Source organism: Sphaeramia orbicularis, chromosome 11 (genome assembly GCF_902148855.1).
Source record: "Sphaeramia orbicularis chromosome 11, fSphaOr1.1, whole genome shotgun sequence".
Taxonomy (NCBI): domain Eukaryota; kingdom Metazoa; phylum Chordata; class Actinopteri; order Kurtiformes; family Apogonidae; genus Sphaeramia; species Sphaeramia orbicularis.
This window is the reverse complement of record NC_043967.1, coordinates 36,889,446-36,907,123: the sequence shown is the minus strand read 5'-3', so window position 1 is coordinate 36,907,123 and position 17,678 is coordinate 36,889,446. Positions and strand designations below refer to the sequence as shown.

Sequence of the window (17,678 nt, the reverse complement as noted above, 5' to 3'; positions counted from 1 at the left end):
ATTCTTAGTGCCATTAAAAAATGCATGAGTCAGAATAATACGTATATTTGGAGGTATATTAAATGAATTGGTTTGGGGTTGCCTTCATATTAAAGAGGGAAGCATCGGTCATTAGAGAATGAATTGTGGACAAATTCTGATCAACTTAACACGTTTATTCAGTTATGAATACCTGGACTCAGAAATCGAACATGTCATCATTCAATATTGGGTGTGTCCACCTCTGGCTTCCAAACAAGCAGTGCAGCGACGACACATGGAACTGTCCTGAGGGATCCGATCCGATCTGGCCCTCATTGTACACTGATTGTACTGCGCAGATGGTGAGCAGCTTCACCACAGCTCAGACCTGTTTGTAACATGCCAATGGCATGTTCTGTCTTTTGTATCATAAGTCATGGCGTTTTCTTTGCTGCCTTTAAATGGGCTGTTGACCACACCTACATTTACCAGTCAAGTGTGACTCTGTATAAGAGATTTGACTCAATGTCCGACATTAAGGGATTAGTCCAAACACCATCTCGTGAGTAACATAAACAAGATAGGCACCTGAGCAAATCATTTTCTGGAAATTACACCACATTTGGACCGTGCATTTTTAATGGTGTTAAGTATATATATATATATATATATATGTATATGTGTGTGTGTGTGTATATATATATATATATATATATATATATATATATTTGGTTACTTACTCAGAGGGTAAACTTAAATCCTTCAGAAAAGCCACATCTCAAAAGGTGATGAGATGGATGAAATGCTCGACAGCTGCAGTGAGGAACATTTTTTGGTCTTTCAGCTGTTATCTCTAAGTGGTGAGCCTGCTCTTGACATCAGAACAGGGGAATAATGTCTGTAAATTTGAGTAAAAAGCAGACTTTGCTTGTACTGTGCCATTTTCTGCATGAAACACAGATGTGGGGGTTTGAGTTCTAAATCACTGGAGGTCCACAGGCTACACTAGTCCTGTGCAAATATGGTTTTAGTTTAGCATAAAATCATAGAGCGGCAGTGTGGTAGAGGTGTTAGGTGTGTAATGCAATGTCACTGCAGAAATATGAAAAGCGGTATTCAGTGTATGATATTAGAGACGGGGTAGACAGAGGTTTCTGTAGGCTGGTTCTGAGTGAATGAGTGACATACACTACAAGCAAAAAGTTAAGGATTTCTTTTTTTTTTGTCCTTTTTTTTGGTCATTTTTGCCATTTGTAAATAAAACTGTCTGGTCATTAAAAAAATGTGCTTCAATTCAATTGACACAATAAAAAATAAAAAGCGCTGTGCAAGAATCCCAACAGAAAAAATAGCCCAAAAATGTAAAATATCCTTAACTTTTTGTTTGTAGTGTATTTTACTTAGTAACTTAACCCTTTCATGCATAGTGGTCACTCCAGCGGACAGTTATTCTACAGCTGTTCTCTTGTATATTCATGGATTTTGTTGTGTTAGTTCCATATCAGCCAACACAGTGGATGCTTTTGCACCATCCCATACACTGACATTGAAAACATTAGTGTAACTTTGCTGTTCTTGATAAACCTGATCTAACATGTTCGAATGTAAATCAATTCCTTGTTATTGTTATTGGACTGTAATTAATTTTTTTTTTTTTTTTTTGGCATATTATGTCCATGAAGTGAGTGATGACTAGTATTAGAGTACACTACAAACAAAAAGTTAAGGAATTTTTTTTGTCTTTTTTTTTGGGCATTTTTGCCATTTGTAAATAAAACTGTGTGGTCATTAAAAAAATGTGTTTCAATTCAGTTCACACACAAAAAAGTAAAAAGCGTGCAAGAATCCCAACTGAAAAAAATAGCCCAAAAATTAAAAAATATCCATAACTTTTTGTTTGTAGTGTATGTTAAAATGTGAGAAAACATCAAATTACCAGCATTTAATGTTTTTATTTCATAGTTTTCACACAGTATGTCAGTAAATACAAGTTTCTTTGCTTCAAAAATTAAACACATGTTGTCCAGCTGAGTCGACATTTTTGCAACTCCTTGAAAAATAGCTTCATAAAAAAAATTAAATAAAAATATCACATTGTTTTTGTAATGCCCAAAGAGGAATAAAGAAAAAAATCTTGATAAATGTTCTCAAAATTTATGCATGAAAGGGTTAAGTTACTTGTTATTGATAAGTACATGGCATTATGATACAGACAATACAACTCAATATATTGTAATATGTCACTCGATATTGGGAAATTTTATCCTAACATACCATCATTTACGTAAAATCCGAGTAAAACAGTCCTAAAGAGTCAAATGGCTGATGGTAGATTTCAACGCCGCTATCTGAGCAGGGAGTTAAAACACCAGACGAAATGAACTCTCTGTCACCAATCTGTGCATGTAAACTATCCAAGCTAAAAATATACACATAAACACAAAAGCAGTCTGATGTTTTGTTTTTTTTTTCTGGCAAAAAAAATTTAAAAAACAGATGAAGTTTCTCCTTTTACCTTCTACTTTCCGCTGCATTGAGTCGGAGTGAAAACCAGTAAACAAAGATGAAACTAAAACTGTGAAGTTACAGATCCATAGTAGAATTTTGTTTGCGCTTAGTGTCTGGAGGGCATTTTATTACCTTCCAACGGGTCGCCTTGAAATAAAAATGAGAGAAAAAAAGGCGGTTTATACCTTCTCGGTTTCACAGAAAATGAAATGGAAACATAATAAGAATAACATACATTTAGTGTTGGTCCAAACATGTAACTTGATTACAGGTTGTAACTCCATCCTCTGTGTGCTGTAGGCTGGACTGTGTGTACGGTCGACTGTAAAGATTAGCATTTGCACTGAAAATGAAGGGCTTATGGGAAATTAGTGATGCCTTTTTTAAAAGAATTTAACTGCTTTCTTATTACCACCCACTAGGGCTGTGCAATTAATCGAAATTCAATTACGATTTCGATTATTACACACAACGATTACAAAAATTATGTAATCGAGAAAAAACGATTATTAATTTTGAGTTGTTTAATTCACGCGCACGCAAGCTACCATGAGCTGCTCTGCCCCGCCCCCCTCTAAGCTACAGCTGCCAGCTAGCCGGCAGGTCCACCCCAAGAGGAAAGTTGTACCTAGCGGTCTGGAAAAATAGCAGGAGAATCGCAGCAGAAGTGCTTGGTAAACAAAAAAGGCAAGTCAAATTCAATTGTATGGAATCACTTTGGGTTTGATGAAGAGCAAAAACTCATTACGTGCAAAAAGTGTTTTGTAGTTGTGTCCGCACCGACCGGTAACACAGCAAACCTTTTTAACCGTCTAAAGTTTAACCACCGTGACCTTTATCATAATCTCATGAAAAACTAAAACACATTAAAAAAAAAACTCCGTCTACAACTTCGTCCGCAATGCAATCTTCAGTCTCCGAATCTCTTTACGCTGCAACTCCCGTATTAACCTAACTGAAACCTCACGGCACGTCACTGAATTTACTATGTTTCATACGACATTGAACATACTTGAATTTATAATTTGCACTTCACGTGAGTTTTTTTTTTATTGCTACAGTTCTATGGCAAGTCTATAGCAGTTTAATTCCAGTGCACTATTTGTTTACAAAAGGAAACATACTTGAATTTACAGTACACTTATTTGCATTCAAAGATTTTTTTGTTTTGTACAAAAGTGAACATACTTTGTTTTAATGGTTAAAAGCTTTATTTATATTTAAAGAGTATATCTTACATTGTTTTGCAAGAAAAAAAAAAAAAAACTTTAAGGTTAACAAATAATAGTTTTTAATAATCGTGATTTCAATTATTGCTAAAATAATCGTGATTTTTTTTTTTTTTTCTATAATTGAGCAGCCCTACCACCCACTGTAACTGTGACTGTAACTGAATACATCGACTAAATGCTAAAATGATGCTGATACTACAGTGCTATTATGTACAGTAAATCACTACTAATTGTGCATAGGTGGTCAATAGTCGCTTTACCATTGACCCTCAAATTGCGTAAATATAACTTGCGCATAAAATTTTACCTAATGGAAAAACTACTTTTGTAGCTGGGATAGGCTCCAAGTGACCCCTGCAACCGTCATGAGGATAAAGTGGGTTCAGAAAATGAATGAATGAATGAAGGAAGGAAGGAAAAACAACAATTTCGCTGATATTTTCATACACCCTAAATAAGATATGTTTGGTGTTATAAGGTTAAAACCACCAGCTGTCACTAATCGCTTTTCCATTGATCCTCAAACTGCGCAAATATAACTTGTGCATAAAAATTTACCCGATGGAAAACGACAATTTCGCCAAAAGTCTCATTTTTCGATTAAAATTTTAGCGCTGGCAAGAGGTGGTTTTTCGGGCATAGCGCAAATGGTATATCACGCAAAACTGCAATGGAAAGACCTTTTTTCACAACTAGAGTCAGGTTAATAAAAAAAAAAAAAACGATGTTGACGTACATTACAACAAGCGAAGAAGAAGAAGAAGAAGAAACGTCGTGGTATGTATGGACACACCAGGAAACCCAATCATTTTTTAATTTAGTACAAGATAAAGGGGTAATATATAATAATAATAATAATAATAATAATAATAATAATAATAATAATAATAATAATAATAATGAATAACTCTGTAAATCAACACCATATTTATGTTCGGTGCTATGTTTGTGGAACGACTTCTCATGTCATCTTGCGATAAATGAAGAAATCATCGTATTTGCGATTTAACGCTTAGGGGTCTGAGCCTATTTTGGCCGTTTTTGAGTACTTTTGATTTTGCCTTTTTATACTATATAAACAAATGTTTACTATAGCCATGTTTGGTATCTTTTTCTTCAGCACATCTTCATCTATCTCATCTGCCTATTATTTTTTTCACTTTAACCTACTATATCAACACAAAAGGCCAAAAACACACAATAAATATAAAACCCGATTTAAAAAATGTATATAATTTATTGCATAAATAACACAAAGATGCTTAACGAACCTTTTCAAAGATTTTGAAAGTGAATATTGGTTCCAAATATTAGGTATATAAAATTAAAATTGTAATAAATTAAAACTATACTCAAATTTTTGACATAAAAGCAGGTTTTTACATAGGTGTTTTTTCCAGTTTTCTCAACCCCCCACCCCCGGTCCTCCTAGTTTCTGCATCCAGTTCAGGTGGGGGTCATTCTAACCCTAACCTGTAATGCTAATGCAGGAAAGATGCCAGTTTTTTCAGTTGTGAAAAATGACAAAAAATGACGAAGATATGGTCAGAAATATAACACCGACCCCACCTTATTTTCATACTTTTATTCCCGTTTGTTTGCTCTGGGTTCAAACCGTCATATTTCCGCTTGTATTTGCTCTATCAACACCAAATAAAAAGTGGGAGAGTGTTTCAAGTCCGCACTTTCAAATGCAATTGGCCCCAGTGGTCTTCGTGACCAACTTCTGACACTACGATGTGTTGAAAATATCATGTGATTAAGTCACAGAGCCGTGAACGTGGACCCCTAAGGGTTAAAAAGTACTGTATTGATAATTTTAGGTATTTATTCAAATGCAGATATTGTGGAGGTTAATTTTTGTTTTATTGTTTTTCCTTTTTGTTTATATTTTATTTATTATTATTTAACACTCGTTTATTAAATAATGTTAGCTCCTTTTTCGGGATTGCATAAAAATAATGTTATGATGTTGGTTATGAACTAATAGAATATGAACATTTGAGCAGGATCTTAAACTGTAATGTCTGTAAAACATAACTAATAATGGAAAAACCGACATTATGCACTTCTGTTTTTTCGACATTTATTAAATATCAGTAAAGTTTTGCGCAATTTTGTCCAATGGAAAAGCAACTAATAAGGGAGAATAACAGTTTACAGTGTCCTTTGTACAGTGTAAGGTGTAAGGCTTTCATATGATTAAACCGTCAGCCCTGCTTGCTCTGATCTCATATTGTCATGTGCACTCACTTTGTTAACAATAACCCAGTTCAGGGAATTTGCGACTGGAAAAACAATTTATCCGTTCAATCCCCATTCCTCATTATTCAGTTTAAACAAGTTGTTTATAGATGCAAGGATAACACCTGGGCTTTGTGCTAGCTCTATGCTGTGGTTACAAATGTCCTTCTCTACCTGCCTCCTATGCCATAGATTTATCCCATCACGCATTTAATTTCCTCTCACACTGCATGGCTAAAGCCTCGGAGCAAGATTTCCCCCCTCAGAGCTGAAATACTATATACAGTAAAAGCTCCTGGATCTTATAACTGAGTTTGACTTTTTCCTCACACTTGTAATCTGCTCTGCCTTCAGTAGCTGGAAGTCGGTCTGATTTTAGCTCGCTCTACATCTCTGGTCTGTTTATTATCTAAGCCCGTCTCACTGTGAGCTCACACACACACACACAAACACACACAAACACACACACACACGCACACACAGGTAGAGTCAGAAACACATCTCCATATGTCAAGGTGTGTCAGCTCAGACGCACATGGCACCACCCAGGCATAACCTTGCTGACATGTTGTCACTCTCCACTAAAAAGCAAGGTGACACGGCGAGAGGCTGCGACTAAGTGTGTGTTTGTGTGAGGTTTGTCAGTGTGAGCGTGTACACACACCAGCAGCCACAAAACTGCACACTCACACTAGGCTAAAAAACACATAATCCTGACTGACTGTCCTGCAAAAAGAGCAAAAGGAAGAGGAGGGGGGAGGGGGGAGGAAGAGGGGCAAGCGGTGGGTGAAAGGGTGAAGAGGAGAAGGGGTGACACATGTAAATGGCGTTGCCGTGGCAGCCCCTGAGATAACGAGCGACATGGTTTATTCATCCTGTCGAGCCTGTGCAGATCTGTGGCGATACACACACACACTCTATCTGGCACGCACACACTCCGATATCTTGACAGATTGAATCTCGGCGCGCGCATTCACAAACACACTTTGCTGCATTTTATTGACTTCCCACCACATCCACTCCAAAACACAGTGTGTGTGCTGAGATGGCAACCCTAGCAGGAAACATGACTTCCACCTATCATGCAGTGTTTCCTGTCAGCGAGCGCGCACGTTTCGACCAATCACAAGGTCAATATAGGCTGGATCTGCAGTGCCGGTACACCTATTAAACTCACCTATTAAAGCCGGCTCACACTGTGCTCCCAGAGAAGCAGGATTTATCTATCATGGTCTAATTGGTTGATTGTGGCTGCTCGGAGGGGAGATTGAGTCGTCCATCATGTCCCGACTTGAGGGCTGCCGACAGGGGAGGAGCTGCAGCCAAGCGAGCAAAATTGCCCCTCGTAAGGTGTAAGGGCTGGAGGTTTTTAAGGTGGAAGGCAGTGTTTTTATAGAGAAGTTAACGGATTTCGAGTTAATCTGTTCAGCTGAGGCAAATGGTTATCGACTGCCCTCAGGGACAAAGCTGCAAAGTGTAGAAAAAAACTCACACAGGACTGTTTTTTGTTTTTTTTATAAATCCGTCTTCACATCCCCGCCCTAATACGATGAATTTTTATGTTGCTTTGTCAATATTATTACAGTGAGGCCCCTCCGGCTATTGTATTCAGCGGTGGAATAACTATTCAGATCTTTTACATCTATATCAATACAGTAAGGTGAAAACACTAAACGTATTAGCAACAAAATGTCATTACAGTGTTGAAATAAAGTACACAACTTTTTGTCCTACTGACTCATATGACAAAAGCAGAGGTGATTTCTCATAGACCGCAAGGGAAGCTCAGCTTCCCCTAAAACTACAAAATTTAAATGGTCAAATATGTTCAGTTGTGTTGACATTTCATTGACTACAAATGTGTTAGAACACGTTCATCTCACAGATGAGTTCGTTCAGAATCAGCTTTATCACAAACCAACAGACTCGATGTTGTTCACTTCTCATACATTCCCGTTGTGCTGTTTTCTCATACATCTCTGCTCAGTGCATTTGTCCGAAGACGCTCAGCGTCCATGCACTTCAATGGGACTGAGTGGAACAGTTTTTTTCATTGCCTCAAAACTGGACAGTAATTGGATAAATGCCACCATGTTGTCCCGCCCCCGGACGCTTGGCATCTCTGGGGGTGAATGGAGCTGTGGGCGGAGCTTGGCCGGGCTGGACGCTAGGCTTCCACGTGCTGATTGGAGGATTAGTCTAAAGGCTGAATCCCGTTTGATTGACAGCTAGTTTGAGATCTACTCCTTCACTGACACAGTTCAGTTTAATACCGTCACACATTCTGCTGTGAAATCAGAGAAACCACTACGAAATTACTTGTTCATTTCTTGCACTGTAAATAAAACACACTCATTGTACTTCCTTGTTTCAATTTAACATAATTTCAATGTTTTCTTGTTTACTTGGTACAATAAGGTCACTGACCATTTTCTTAAAAAGGAACGAAGGGCCGAATTTATGCTTAAATAACTTGACTTTTTTTTTTTTATGTAAGCCGACAATGAGCTTCCCCTGTCTGAAAGACGAGCAGCCGCCACTGGATAAAATTGATAGTGAAGCATCACTGGTGCAGCTTTCTAGTGTTGGAATTCCTTTAAATCCAGTTATAAAGCTGAGATCTTTTCTTTAACGCTTGATTTTTGGTTGAAAAATAGATGATGGGAATATTGATTGAAGTAAAACCATGCGAGAGCTATAGAGAGAGAATCTTTAACAGTGTTTAGAGGAGTTATATGGGGTATTTCTACTTTCAAATATAAAAAAGAACAGACTAAAACTATCATTAGAGTGTTTTAGAGCAGGGATGGGCAATTCATTTTCTTATGGGGCCACATGAGAAACTTTCACAGTTGTTAAGGGCTCGATACACTTGCAGCTCTGCCCAATATATATCTGTATAAAACAGTCAATGAAACATTACAGTGAAAATGTAGAGCTCAGAATACAACTACACTGGAAAAAATCCAAATCTTACCAAGTGCATTTTTCTCATTTCTAGTTAAAATATCTCATCACACTTAAAATAAGACATAATCACCTAAAGAGTACCTTTTCAGTGAGATATAAGAACTGATTTTTAGACAATAGATCTGGAAATCTTGTTTCAAGAAATTTTACCGAAATAATTTTCACTTGTTCCATTGGCAGATTTTTTTTGCTTGAATTAAGCAAAAAAAAAAAAAAAAATTAATTAAGCAAAAAAATCTGCCAGTGGAGAAGTCATTCCATAAACATGGCAATGAACATAAATATCACATTGGTTTACAGATATATTCATTATTATTATATATTATCCCTCTATCTCGTACTAAATTAAAAAATTATTGGGTTTCCTGTTGTGTCCACACATACCGCGACATGTTTCTTTTAAATCTCTCCTTCTTCGCTTGTTGTTACAACCGTCAACATCAGTGTTTTTTTTTTTTTTTTTACTCTAGTTGTGGAAAAAATTATTTCCATTGCAGTTTTGCGTAACATACCAATTTCACTGCACCTAGAAAAACACCTCTTGCCAACACAAAAAATTTTAATAGAAAAATGAGAATTTAGGCAAATTGTTGTTTTTCCATTTGGCATATTTTTATGCAATTTTTTACGCAGTTTGAGGGTCAATGGAAAAGTGACTACTGATGGCCACAGTGGTGGTGTTTATACTTCTCCTTCCTAAATAAGACATGGATCAGGTGTTTATTGAGTAGAATAAGGTGTGTTTGGGTTGGAATTCAACAGACATAGGAGTGGAATGGCTGTCATATGCCGCATTTCCACTACATGGTATCGGCTCGACTCGACTAGACTCGGCCTTTTTGCATTTCCATTACGAAAAAGGACCTGGAATCTGGTACCCGGTACTAGTTTTTTGGTATCATCTCCGCCGAGGTTCCAAGACTGGAGACCAGATATTAAAATGTAACATGTAAACACTGCAGACCACTGATTGGTCAGACAGTTGTCTCTATGACCCGCCGTTTTACAAAAAACAGATGCGGAAGTTTACAGTAAATATGTCGGTAGGTTAATCCACATGATGACAACCCGCAAAACGACACCACGGTTTGTCAAGGAGGTTCAGATGTAAAAATTCAGCATGAGCTTGACGAGACAACACGCAACGAGCGAGTTTATCAGCAACTCTCTGAGCAGACGACACGGAAATAACGCACCACATCGCTATGACGTCTAGGTACTGTGAAGTGGGTAGTATCGTGTAATGGAAATGAATCCGTGTATCATTCGTTCATTTGTTTTTCAATTTAAAACCAAAAATCAAAAACCAAAAAAAAAAAAAAAAAACCACTCAATCTGTGCATCATTCGTTCATTCCTTTTTCAATTTAAAACCAAAAATCAAAACAAAAAAAAAAAAAACACTCAATCCATGTATCATTTGTTCATTTGTTTTTCAATTTAAAACCAAAAATGGAAAAACAAAAAAACAACTTGTTTTTTTGTTTTTCATTTTCAAAACCAGAATGAAAACCTGATAACGGTTGATTTTTCCATTTCCCGATTTTGTGCTCAAATGAAACATGGAAAAAACGGATAACGACTGTTTCATCCAATTTTGCTATTTTTAATATAGTTCAGTTGTCTGACCCTCAAGTAGTCGTTACTAGGGAAAAAGTAAACACACAGAATCATGGCCGGGCTGGAGAAATATTTTGCTGTAGTTAAGCAGCTGTTTGATACGGAAGCGTGTATCATTCACACAAAAAAAATAAATTTGGCTCTTTTTCTGGATGAATGAGATACTGTTTTCTGAAAAAAATTAAATTCGGCTCTGTTTTTCTGAATTAACGAGAAAATTATCTTGTTAATTGAGAAAAACAGAGCCGAATTTATTTTTTTTGAGTGAATGCAATATGCTTCCGTATCAAACAGCAGCTTAATTATACCAAAATATTCCTCCAGTCCAGCCATGATTCCGTTTGTTTATTTTTTTCCCTAGTTACGACTACTTCTGGGTCAGACAACTTAAATACATTGAAAATAGCAAAAACGGTTGTTATCCATTTTTTCCATTTTTTTATTTGAGCACAAAATTGGGAAATGTAAAAACGAACTGTTATCCATTTTTCATTCTAGTTTTGAAAATGACAAACAAAAAACGCGTCATTTTTTTGTTTTTTGATTTTTGGTTTTAAATTGAAAAACGAATGAACGAATGATACACGGATTGAAACGGTCTCCAGGATTAGGACTTGGTACCCGAGTCGAGTCGAGCCAAGCCGAGTCTAACCGGTTCCACATAGTGGAAACGTGGCAATACATGCACACATGCTGATTTCACAGGAAATTGCAGTGGTCTCTTAATTTTTCCTTTCGCTGTATATATATATATCAGACGCGGCTGCTGTAAGACTACAAAGGAAGCAATGCTTTCCCCAAAATTTAAGCAGAAAAAAATGTGCATAGTGTCAGGATTTATTCTCATGAAAGCTGTTTCCCCCTTGAATACCACATTTTTTAATCTGTACTTATTAGCCTTTTTGAAGTCATTTCTTGTAAAACACGGTGGTTTCAATGGATTTCTCACATTGAAGCAGAGGCTGTTCTCGTTTCAAATCCACTGAAGCAGGAAAGTGGGAGTGTTTGGAAAAAAAAATCTAGTCAGTCATTGGACAAAATACGTAAAATAAAATAATTTCCTCCACTCAGACATGTCATTTCCCAGACTCATTGCATTTGTAAAGATGAATAGAGTGGGCGGGTCTTGAAAAACTCCAGAGGACCAATGAAATGACAGGATTTGTGGCTTTCACTCGTGATTGGGTGAAATGAAGATTTTTTTTTGTGTGTGTGTGTGTGTGCCTGGTAGTTCTCTTAAGCACTACCCTGCCTTTAATGCAGTGTTTCTCAAACTGGGGGGCGCGAAGGCTTTCCGGGGGGGGCATGGGATCATTCCTAGGTTGTTTTTTTTTTTTCTTCAGGTTAGAACATGTATCAGGTGGAACTAATGTTTTAGCGTTGGAGCACCCTGGACTCATTTTAGGTACGTACAACAAACCAATCTACCGCCATAGTGATCTGTCACTAGACTAGACCAAGAGTTTAGGTTTGAATGGACAAGGATTGGACTGGAAAAGAAAAATGTGCAATATTTCTGCTTTTGCACAGTTTATACAGTTTGCACTTTAATGTTCTGAGATGTGCAACGGAAACAGGCTCACTGCAGCCACTGATATTGTTAAAATGTTCGTCTTTGTTACCAAAATTTGTTTGTTGTTCTACAAAAAAAATGTACCTTATTGTCATAGTTGTAAGATAATTACACAGTTCCTATTTTTAATTGGAAAAATAATGTCTCAGGGAGCAGTTTTGTTGAGGTCATTTATATTGTTCAATCAAAAATCGAAGTTATTTTTAATTTGCACAACAAATTATTCAAGGAAAAGCAAAAAGTATTCTAACGATATTGATGTTTCTTTCAATAAAAGTTATAATTGCACCACAGGTACAATGTTGTTGGGGTTGAGGGGGGCTTGGAGATTTTTTGTGCTCGAAAGGGGGGGCCCGACTGAAAAAGATTGAGAACCACGGCTTTAATGCGTGTTATATGACCTGTTGTTTTAAATCTGTGTGTTCAAAGTAGCTAACAGTACCTCAGTGGTCGTATGGGCAGTATTTGTGCTACCTGCGTAAACATCCGTCCCATTTGTCCATGTGACCAGTCTAGTTTTCCACTGAGTGATCATGCTGCAGTTCCATGCCTCTTATCCTTTCACAGCTACTACTGTGGAGTGGACTGAGAGCTGCATGAGAGGTCAGGGTGTGTTTCAGAGTGACTATTTGGCAGAGCTGTTAACAACAGGTACACATCTGAAACATGAGCCTGACTACACACTCTGCTTTTTTGTGAGACGTCAGATGGCCAAAAGGTTTTAGTTTTGAAAGTACGCTGTATTATCCAGTGGGTAAAACCGTCTGTCTGCTGGAGAGTCCCTAAGGCTGTCCAGTACATGCAGAGGTGTGATATGTCCAAGCATCGGTCTGTCTGTCAGTCATCTTCTGAACTGCTTTGTCCTTTAGAGGGTCATGGTTCTGCTGGAGCCTGTCCCACCTACCTGTGGACCTGATCACACACACACTGACCTTTACAAACCAACAACCAACCAGTCACATGCACACATATGGACGTGGGAGTTCAACTAATTCACCTGTTAGTCTGTGGAGGAGGGAGGAAGAGCACCAGAACATGAGGAGGAGGGAGGAAGAGCACCAGAACATGAGGAGGACAGCACTGGGGCTGGAGGCAAACCCAAGGACCTCCTTCTTCTTCTCCTCCTCCTCCTTTTCTCCTCATTCTCCTCTGTCTCCTTCTTCTTCTCCTCCTTCTCCTCCTCCTTCTTCTTCTCCTTTTCCTCCTCCTCCTTCTTCTTCTTCTCCTTCTCCTCCTCCTTCTCCTTCTTCTCCTTTTCTCCTCCTTCTCCTCCTCCTTCTCCACCTCCACCTTCTCCTTCTCTCCTTATCCTACTCCTTCTCCACCTCCTCCTTCTCCTTTTCTCCTCCTTCTTCTCCTTCTTCTTCTCCTCCTCCTTCTCCTTTTCTCCTCCTTCTCCTCCTCCGCCTTCTTCTTCTTCTCCCTCTCCTCCTCCTCCTTCTTCTCCTCCTCCTCCTTCTCCTCTTTCTTCTCCTCCTCCTCCAACTGTCTTCTCCTCCTTCTTCCCCTTCTTTTCTTTCTTCTCCTCCTTCTCCTCCTTCTTCCCCTTCTTTTCCTTCTTCTCCTCCTCCTCCTCTAACTGTCTTCTCCTCCTTCTCCCCCTCCTTCTCCTTCTCCTCCTCCTCCAACCTTCTTCTTCTCCTCCTCCTTCTCCTCCTCCTCCAACTGTCTTCTCCTCCTCCTTCTCTTCCTCCTCCAGCTGTCTTCTCCTCCTTCTTCCCCTTCTTTTCCTTCTTCTCCTCCTCCTCCAACTGTCCTCTCCTCCTTCTCCTTCTTTTCCTTCTCCTCCTCCTCCTTCTCCTCCCTCCTCCAACTGTCCTCTCCTCCTTCTCCTTCTTTTCCTTCTCCTCCTCCTCCTCCAACCTTCTTCTTCATCTCCTCCTCCTCCTCTCCTCCTCCTCCTCCTTTTTCTTCTCTTCCTCCTCCTCCTTCTCCTCCTCTTCCTTCTCCTCCTTCTCCTCCTCCTCCACCTCCTCCCCCTCCAGTACTATCCACTGCACCCCCGTACCGTACCACCCCATTAAAACACTGAATGTGCTTAATTACTTCTTCTCTTTCTGCTCCTCCTCCTCCTTCTTCTTCTCCTTTTTTTCTCCTTCTTCTCCTCCTCCTTTTTCTTCTTCTCCTTCTTTTTCTCCTTCTTCTTCTCCACCCCCTCCTCCTCCATCTCCTCCTCCTCCAGTACTATCCAATACACCCCCGTACCGTACCACCCCATTGAAACACTGAATGTGCTTAATTACTTCTTCTCTTTCTGCTCTTCCTCCTTCTTCTTCTTCTCCTTTTTTTTCTCCTTCTTCTCCTCCTCCTCCTCCAGTACTATCCACTGCACCCCCGTACCGCACCACCCCATTAAAACACTGAATGTCTTTAATTACTCTCCACCACTCAAACTTCTTCCAGTGCAGAAGCTGCTCACTGCCTTCCTCCAGTCAGCTGACGTCCTGACACTTCACCTCCTCCTATATGTCCGTCCGTTCGCATCCAGCAGCCGTCACGTCCCGATTCAATAGAGGCTATAAAGCACGACCGCAAACCTGTGTCTGTTTTACTGAAGCAATTTAACATGGCTCAAGGGCACAGCAGCAATATCTCTTTTCAGAGGCTGCCTGTTCAGCAAAGGCAGAGCTGCACCGAGGGGAAAATAGTGGCTATTCTCCCGTCTGACCGTTTGACTGACTGCTCTATTTGGGCACAGAAAAGGATCAAGGCCGGCCTGACTGACTGCTGCTTAGATACAGCTGATGACTTTGTCTATGTGCGGCGTTTGGCTTCTTCTTTTTCATCTCTCTGGTGGCTTCTGTCTGAGTGACTGACCCACGCAGATGCCTTTAACCGGTAGATTCTGTGTAAAAACACCCCGGCCGGTTAAAAAAAGAATGCATTTTAGTTTGTCTGCAGAAGAAATGTTACACAATAACATAGATTTCTTTCAGCTCTGCTTTGTGCCGCCGCGATTCACTCTTGACACGATCAATAGCTGCTATTTAGATGATACAAAGCAAACATTTGAAAAGTGCCGCTAGCTTCTGACTTTCATCTAATGCCTGCAGTTTCACTTTTATAGCAGATTTTTTGCCTGTTCTAATTCTCCAAGTGGCTTTTGACTAATACTCTGAGCATCACTCTGAATTGAAATGGGGTTTTTTTTTCCATGTTAGAATATTAGCCGTGTTGATATTCATTCACATTTATGACTATGTGCTTCTTGGCGTTTTTGCGAGAAAACTCATTTTGCAGTGTGAAATGTTTTATAGGTGTGATTACAAGGCTCATTGATCAAATCTTTAATATTTCTTCTTCCACATTATGTAAAGGAAACATTAGTCCCTCTATCGACATACACATTTCACATTTTTATGATTCCTCTGAGTTCTGAATCAAATATTATTTAAAGGTAGTTTTTGGGTTTTTATTACTTCCAGCTCTGTTGGGATGGTAGGAGTTAGATTCTTTGTAATTGTCAGGAGTCTAATGACAGATTTTTGGCTGTCAAGATTACACAGATAGTTTTAAATTAGTCTGAAATGTTCTCATAGTTTTTTTTTTTATGTTTTTGTTGTCTTTTCAGAGGAACTGAGCAGAATCTTACTTCTTTTCAGTCGACTGTTGATTCCTTCCATATATGGGTGCTTCTATGAAACTGGGTTCATTTTGGTACCATTTTGGCACTTTTCCAGCTTTTTAGACCCAATAATAAAAGATGAATTCAGAAATATTTCCTCCCAGGATGTACCTAATGATGACCTCAGATAAATGCAAGCAAAATTTATACTTTTGCTCTGAGCCATCCCCAAATTAATGAATTTTTAACAAAATATTGGGGTCAAAAATAGGACCAAAATTGGGACATGAAACATGGCTGGAAATGGTCTTATACACCATTATAAATAAAGACACTGTGTTAAATTTGATGGTCCAAGTGGTTTTTCTAATTCAGACATGTGGGTTTTTCACGAATCTCAGTCTCATTCCAGGTTTTGTATGTAACCCATCGTGTCCACTTGCATTACATGCAGAACCTGCCCATTTAAACGCATATAAATTGTGAATGATTTTGCAACAACGGTCATTTTTGTGAAACACTCTCCCTTGCATAATTAGTTCAATTCCCAATTCAATTCCCAAAATGTGAGAGAATAAAGAGATATTTTAAAAAATAGTAGCACATAATTTTTGTCTCCTTTTGACCATGTTACATGCAGATTTTTGGATTAAATATAATGTAAAATAATATAAAAATGAGTTTTATCTGGAAAAATAGTTTCTCTTTTATCTCAGTAAATATTTATTTTTAAACAGACCCAAAGTGCTTCCAAACTTGCTCCATAACATTAGACTACATCTGCTTTGAATTTTTAGCCCCTATGCCCTGTTTTTAGGGACCAGTTTCATGGAAGCACCCATATCAATTTTCCTGTACTCAGCATAATATAATAGTTAGTTTCGATTAGATTTGTATTTGTGTCACAGATACCAAATGCCCCACACCCTTGGATCTGGTCTAAAATTGAAGTGGTTTGTTTTTTACTAATATCGTGTCCCTTCACTATTTATATCAGCAGTAGTTTTTGCCTAATCCTGTTTGACAGGATGTTATGTTTTCACTTAAGTGTGTTTTTGACTTGTTTTGTCAAGTCATCGGGATTATGCAAAAATTACTGCAATGATTTCCATAAAATTTTGAGAAAAGCTCAAGTACAAACCATAGATATCCTTTTTTAGCAGATTCTTAGAAACTGAGAAAGTCCTGGATGCTTTCCTCTTACTTTTTCTAACATTACAAAGTAGGGTAAAGGATTCATGAAAAAGAGAAAAGATACCAAAAAAAATGAGAAGTCATCTGTAGCAGTTTACACTTCACATAGATTTAACTGTCTGTCTGTGTTAAATGTGGGTTTGTTCTTGTTCCTGTGTGCAGATCATCCAGGACCGTGTGCTGGAACACGGCTCCAGGAGCAGCATGATGTGGAACAGTCATCCTGGGGGACTCTTTGCCCTGCCGCAATACTCTGGATACCTGGGAGACTTCCCCTTTTACTATGCTACGCTGGGTCAGTAACACACACACACACACACACATACACACACAGAGGCCCAAATGAGACACATCATAAACTGTACAAAGTCCTGTTATACAACAGCAGTCACACCTGTAGCAAAGAACTGATCCATAAAAGCTAGTCCCAAAAGTTTCTGTACAGATTTTCCCATCATTCATAATTAGGGATGGGAACTGACAAGGATTTAGTGATTCTGGTTCCATTATTGATATCAGTTATCGATTCGATTCTCCTATTGATTGTCATGGGGAATAAACGATGGAACAAATGGCTTTGTTTGCATTAACTCTTTAATTTCAAATGTGCACTAACATTTTGCATTTGCTTCAAACAAACATCATAAAGGAAAAAGAGAAAAATCCAGGGAACTCACATGGTTGGAAAATGTGTAAAAAGTCTTTATTTCAGTGGTTCCCAACCTTTTTTGGCTCGTGACCCCATTTTAACATCACAAATGTCTGGCGACCCCAGACATTCAAAACAGAGACTTTTTTTTTGCTAAAAATTT

At 38.5% G+C, this 17,678-nt stretch overlaps 1 protein-coding gene across 1 annotated transcript in view; it reads left to right on the top strand.

The window, feature by feature from the left end:
- ext1b (exostosin glycosyltransferase 1b) overlaps window positions 1-17,678 on the top strand; it is a 382,194-nt gene that overhangs the window by 297,228 nt on the left and 67,288 nt on the right. The window contains exon 5 of the mRNA XM_030147124.1: window positions 17,029-17,161. Within this exon, the coding sequence (XP_030002984.1) occupies window positions 17,029-17,161 (133 nt within the window). The remainder of the gene's footprint in view (window positions 1-17,028; window positions 17,162-17,678) is intronic.